Below are 7,234 nucleotides of genomic sequence, written 5' to 3'. Positions count from 1 at the left end.
ACATTTCAAAAACTTCATTGAAATTTCACCAGTACTGTTACAAAGAAAATTACTTTGACTTTAAGATTCCTCTACTCTGTTCTAAAATAGTTTAACTGTTAACTATGGACTGTTAACTATGAAATATTGGAAAGAACTCGAGTTATGTCACAGTACTTATAACAACCTGTTTTACACTTAAATGTGAAATGTATCAGAGGATTGGGGTATTTTTTAGTGATTGTCACCTATTTCAGGAGTGTCTGTAATGTAATTTAAAAGAAATATTGCCACAGTGTCCCTGTTTATCAGTAATAAACTGCGTGCGAAAATTTGGATAACTGATAGTATATATACAAAGGTCCTGAAAAGCCTTAAAACGGTATAATATCTTCTTTACTCGTTAATCTACAAACATAAAAGTTCTTACAGTGACATAAGGCATATAATTAAATTTTTCTATGCAATCAGTAGTTCTTAACCACCTCAGGGGGATGGCCCGTAACAAGTCGGTGAAAAATGTTCAATGTAAACATATGTAGATGAACATACCATTTAAAAAATCTAAATTAGTAACCACCATGCCGCACAATAGAACTCAAAATTTTATGCCTGAAAAAATGGTGGCGCTCAAAAGTTTCAATACTGATCTTGTGTGGACGTTCAAGAATGACTTAGTTCTATTGTAAGCATATCAGATGAATATATATATATATTGTATATATATATATATATATATTGTATATATATATATATATATATTGTATATATATATATATATATATTGTATATATATATATATATATATATATATTGTATATATATATATATATATTGTATATATATATATATATATATTGTATATATATATATATATATTGTATATATATATATATATATATATTGTATATATATATATATATATATTGTATATATATATATATATATATATATATATATATATATATATATACAATAAAATAAAAAGACCACATAATCCTTTAATATTTCAACTAATATTGTCGTTTTCAAAAAGGATACAAAAAGTGTATACAAGCAAAGAATTAAAAGTAAACATATACATTTTTAGAATCAGCTGAAATGTTCTATTCTGATTTATAGTCTAATAATTTTTTAAACTCCTTGGTATATTATAAGAAAAGGGCTTTATATTAAAATTTTGATTAATAATACAAAAAGGCGTTCTAACAGGATGGATATATATATATATATATATATATATATATATATATATATATATATATATATATATATATATACACCCTGTATATATATATATATATATATATATGCATTCAGAATTACGTATATATGTGTAACCTGGTGTATTGTAATGAGCTAGACTAGTTGCAGTAGTAGAGAGGGGTAGGAATTACTACGTTGCAATGCTTAAAATAAAATATCAACAAGTCAATGATTCTTATGATATGATATGTAACAGTACTAAGCAGTCAATCCGTCACAGAAGTTCAATGTATCGATAAGAATAAAAAACCTGAAGAATTTGGTATTTATTTTATTAAATAAAGAATAATTTGTGTGTGTTTATTTTAATTTTTATTCTTTACATAATATTAAGAGGTTTAGCCTTGTTACAGACCATTAGACGTGATCACTTCTATTACACTAATGACCCAGTTAGCTTTGCTTACTTTATGGGCAGATAAACAGTTACTGCAACAATTCCGTAGATAACCAGGACAACAGCCTGTTATTATTTATTTATTTACATTCCAATGGCAATACACCAATTTACACTTTACAACAAGTTGATGGCACATGTTAAGAAGAAAAAACAGTAGCAGTCGTGGGACTGCCGATAGAAGTGAAAACGGAACTATTAAGTTGAGAGTAATTAACAATACGTTATAGTAGTAGCAGTACATCTGTAATTGTAAATGTGTTTTCCAATTTTAAAATCCACGAAAAAATATTATCAAATAACTAGAAATCTATTTTACCACGCTAGTAAGATAAATCTTATACCGTAATAATACTCATTTCATGATGAAGAGGTTAAATATTAAAAACATAATTAAAATGAATAATGCTAAATTTTAAATACAAATATTCGTATAAATATTAAAAATGTTTAAAAATATATTCGTTGTTTTCATTATTCATTTATCTGTATAAAAAATATGTTGTAATTGCTCAATATTAATAGTTAGTTAAATATAGAATACAAGTGAGTAAACACCGAGTGTACAACAGTAAGTTGAACACCGTTGTAAATAATACAGTTATTGCTACGGATAAAATATATAATTGCAATAACAATTAAACCCACAATGTTTTTAAAACTAATAAATTAGTTAAATTAACTTAGTTCTTTCGTAAAGGTATTTTTATTGCACAATAAACTAATTTATTGAGTTAATACGGTATCAGTGAGCCAATGCGCCAACTACAGTTCCGGCAGAAACGTTCACTCATCGCTTCATACGCTACTACAGGCTAAACTAAACTTCCAATAAAAAAATGATAAATTACAAAAAAAATATTCATCTATTTTCACACAACTTTCTCGCTGACAAATTTTGTCTGACCAAAAAATAAAAAAATCCTCGCTTACTACTTTTTTCTTGTCATTGTAAACGCTATGTAAAATGTAAACAATAATCAAAATTATTTCGAAATTTTTTTTAATATTTAAAAATGTAACCAATAGATTGCCAATATTAAGAGCTTTAATTTGACGCATCTTACAGAATTGTACGACATTGGCTTCACTTTTAAATCGCGAGAGGAAGCCGTAAAGGTCACTGATTTTCGCAGTCTGTTTTCATACTCTGCCGGGACAGTTTTAACACAGCGAGACTGACTTTTTCATGCAGGTTAGTAGTCCGCGGCCAAGTCTACGGTTAAAAAACACAGCGAGACTGACTTTTTCATGCAGGTTAGTATCATTAGCATGTCGGTGACGCGAACCGAGGATTTTACCCTCTACCAAAACGCTCAACGCGCCTAAAGAAGTTTTCACTTAAAAAAAAACAGCAAAAAACTTAACGAGTAAACAAACAATTGGATATAACAATAGCTATGCTACAAGATGCTTAACTGTCAATGCAATGCCTTACAACTAAATCTGACATTGAATACTTAAATACTTACTCAATGAAGATATCTGACAACTCTGCTACAAATGCTAATAATACGGTGACTAGAAAGTACTACGAATCAGTTAACAAAGATAACAGAAAAGAACAAAAACAACGGACTTAATAATAACCATAACAAAGCAAAAATAACAGAGAAATTAATAACAAACGAACAAATAACAACATTATAGAATAACAAAACGATAGAGAATGTGATTAATAACAAAAAAATTGCATTAAGACTATGAGTATGACTAGAAGAGATGACTAATGCAGGTCTGGGCTGGAGTCCGCAGCAATGCGTTTGATGGCTCGAAGGGATGTGGAGAAAAATCCACAGACGAGCAAATGTCGTTGCCGAATCGCATCAATCGTGGGATAGGGCTATGTCGGAGGTAGTTCCTGGCGGCATGACTCAGCTCGAACAAATGCTGCTGCCTTGTTCCTGTGGGGATGCGGAACCGGATCATTTCAAGTAGGCTGGAGCAATTGATCTGGCAGTTTATGAGCCTGGACAGGAAGGAGATATCAGCAACTCTTCGTCTGCACTCCAGACTCCGAAGACCATACACAGCCGACAGCTCGTCCACTGAGACGTCAAAGTATCTTATCCCAGAACGGCATCCCAGAAATCGCACAAAGCGTCTCTGCACTGACTGGAGCTGTTTGGTATGTCCATGTTGGTATGGGGACCAGACCACAGAATAATACTCCAGCAGCGGGCGAGCAAGTGTCCTGAACATAAGGGCAGCAGCGCCGGTACTCAGTCCGTGTTTAACTGTCCGGATGATCAAACCCAAGGACCTTGAGGCTCTGGAGCAAATGTGGCTGATGTGGGAGCCAAATTCGAATGACGAGTCGATTAAGACGCCAAGGTCCCTGATTACCTCACATCTCTCCACTCGGGATCCGTCCATGGAATATTCAGCAACTATAACAGTCGTCCTCCTACTATAGTTGGTTTCTGCGGCTAAAAGCGTCGTCCATCACATAACACTGGAGTGAAAGGAGGTTTGTTTCCGTTGACCTTCCTGCGAGGAAACCGTGCTGCTCATCAATGATAACATGCTTCATGGCATTATCAAATGTGATTATATCAGAGATATTTAAAGCTACATACATTCTGTTATTTTCACTGTTTTATAAATTTTGTAAAATACTTGTTAATAATCTTAGCGTAATATGACTTCGAAATAGCCTATTGTACCAACGCGCAAGATAAATGTTTTATAATAGTTTTTAATTAGGAACATGAATAAATTTCAGTTTTATTTCTTTACGGCAGATTTTTAGTGGTCTTATTGATATTTTCGTCTTTTGTTCTCACAATGTTTTATAACGCCGCGCCATTTAGGCTTGCGTGTCAATCGATTGCACTACTTTTGTAAGTTGATTCTTGAAAGATTTATGTACAGTACATTAAATTGTCATTAATTAATACTTTATGTAGCGTTGTTCTATGTTGGATGAGAAATGAAATTCCTATATGTACATTCTATTAGAATCTCACTGAATGTAACAAGGTAAAAAGTGATTCAAAATAACTACTAACGATATTGCCAGGCAAGGAAGATTTAAACTTACGTTTACTTTCACAAACATAAAATCCGACTTCTCAAGCTATGTGACCCTGCATCTACACACTTGATCACTAAGTCATTTCGAGTGTGTTTTCTTAAGAATTTCATTTACATACGAATTTAAACAATTTTAGAACGTGATAAGGTAAACACTAACTTGGCTCTGCGAACAATAAAATCTGTTATTTAAAAGTTTAAATTCGACTTCTATTATGAAAGATAAAATAAAAATAATCATCAAACATCGATAGTATATATCATCAAACATCGATGAATACATAAATATAAATAAACTTCCGGGACATTATATAAAGAAATGGAAATGCATGAAAACAATTTGCAATAAGTACATCTTCGATCTACGAAAGATTGCGCATACGTCGTGTGAACACTTACTAAATGCGGAAGTAAATGGATACATTCTTTTTCAATATAAAATGCGAATAAGTTTTAATTTGGTAATGATTTTTTTAAAGAAAGAGCCAAGAGGTCTTGTATGGAAATGGTTTAAATGACAGATCACCGAGGAAGTGTGTGGTGTTAACAATCATGGTTTTATGCATTTATTATGGTGTCGTAACGGAAGTTATATTAGCGTAATTCACATATATTAAATTACTGGGTTTATACATAATAATAATCAAATGGTCCTATAAAGAGTATTGAATATGCATTATATTTTATATGTAACAATGTGCGATATTGTTTTAAGTAACACTCGCATTATAACTTCAATGAAAATAAAACAAACAGAATGAATACATTATTTATACTGAATAGGATAGTTTCATATAGTAGTTGCTATGTAAAATTATGAACGATTCAGTAGATTTACAACTAAGAAATTATGGATAGGGTGACGTAATCTCCATTTTTCTCGTGGTTAGAGATTAGTTTTCGTTTTTTATCGAGATATAAATTTAAATAAAATAGTTGTAAAATAGTGTAATGTCAAATCAATAATTTTATACACTACAGAAGATATGAATTGTATTTAGTGAGTAAGATTTAAAGTATAGTACATCATAGCTATCGGTTTTGAGACATTGCGTCCAGAAAAACCACTAAGACCAGAATTAGTCACGTGACTAAGGACGGTCTTGCCACGATCTCCAAGAAATTAGTACAGAATATACAGAAAAAAGTTTGTCATACAAACTGGATATGTTGGGTAAGTTACTTTTTGGTGTATTTCAAATAACCTCCTATAGTTATATAAGTTCTAACCTAAACAATCTTTTGAACGTTCTACAGAATTCTTATACCCATCTCGCACTCAAAATTACTAATAAGTTATTAAATTGCAAGACAAGGTAAAACCAAATTAGGTATGGTAACCTACACCAAGGTAGTCTTTCAAGGCTGGTAAGTGTCCATAAGGATACAAAAGGGGTTTTCACTTACGATAAATATTTGGAAGTACTTTGGTACTCTAGGTATGTTTCAAAACAGCGTTCTGCTCAATATTAAATTAATGGTTAATAAAATACGTGTATGTACTCTTTATCAATAATTCTTAATAACCATAAAAATGTCTGTAGCGGTAGCAACATAATGCTAGGATGACCACTTTAAATTTAAAACTTTGTTTATTTCTTCTTATTTCTAATCTAGTCGTAATTCTGAGATATTTTAATTAGTTTCTTAAATAAAAGTTTAAAATTAAAACATGAGCAGTAGCATATCTAATTTTAGCTTGCTATGTTTCTCTCTTAAGCAAGGAATGCAAAACATTTCGTTGTCTCTTTAAACATTTCTTACACTTTTAAGTAATTTTAGCTTTTTCTAAAATTATAAAGAGAATTATAGATTATAAAGCAAACCAGTTTCAATAAATAAATAGTTAATTTGTATCTTGAAATTATTTTTTTTATTATTATTATTATCAAAAGTAACTTTTACGTTAAATTTTAATATTAAAGCAGACCAACAATGTTTGGTTCCATTTTCTATTACAGCGCGTACAGTTGTAAAAGTTATTACCATGGAAATAGCTTGTATAAACACCAACCTAATATTTAATGAGATGGTAATGCAGGATCCAGAAACATTCAGTGATTATTATTTTTGTCGTTATGATAACTCTTTGTTTATACAGTGCGTATTTCTTCGCTTCCGTTTCTTTCTAATTTTAACCTGATTATATCGTCAGTATTTTAAATGTCTTTTATGAATCCGTACGGTTCGAAAAGATTAATAGATTAAGATTAATAGTATCAAATTTAAACATCACACTATCACGTATCACGATTGGTATTTTAATTTTGATCGTGTTATCATTCATCTCGTATTATGGGGTTTATCAGCTCTATGAACTATTTTCAGTTTTTAATAAGATATTTTAGGATCAGTTTCGTAAGCGCTGTATACAATCAAGTACAAAGTGGACAAATTAGTTTGTTTTAAAATGCACATATTGTGACTGAATGATAATTTTGAGATACATATTGAAAAATTACGCAAAATCTCAGTATCAGAGTTCAGTTCCATATAAATTTTTTAATATTTTTATAAATCCAGCATCAGAAGAAAATGACGGGGGTAACGGGTTGC

At 30.6% G+C, this 7,234-nt stretch overlaps 1 protein-coding gene across 1 annotated transcript; it reads right to left on the bottom strand.

Moving 5' to 3' along the window:
* Positions 1-3,355: 3,355 nt before the first annotated feature.
* Positions 3,356-4,018, bottom strand: LOC124355810. Its single transcript, XM_046806965.1, has one exon. The coding sequence runs from the start codon at positions 4,016-4,018 to the stop codon at positions 3,356-3,358; it is 663 nt and encodes a 220-aa protein (XP_046662921.1).
* Between the last annotated feature and the right edge of the window lie 3,216 nt (positions 4,019-7,234).

This window comes from Homalodisca vitripennis, chromosome 2, assembly GCF_021130785.1.
Source record: "Homalodisca vitripennis isolate AUS2020 chromosome 2, UT_GWSS_2.1, whole genome shotgun sequence".
Lineage (NCBI taxonomy): Eukaryota > Metazoa > Arthropoda > Insecta > Hemiptera > Cicadellidae > Homalodisca > Homalodisca vitripennis.
This window is presented reverse-complemented; position numbering and strand designations above follow the sequence as displayed.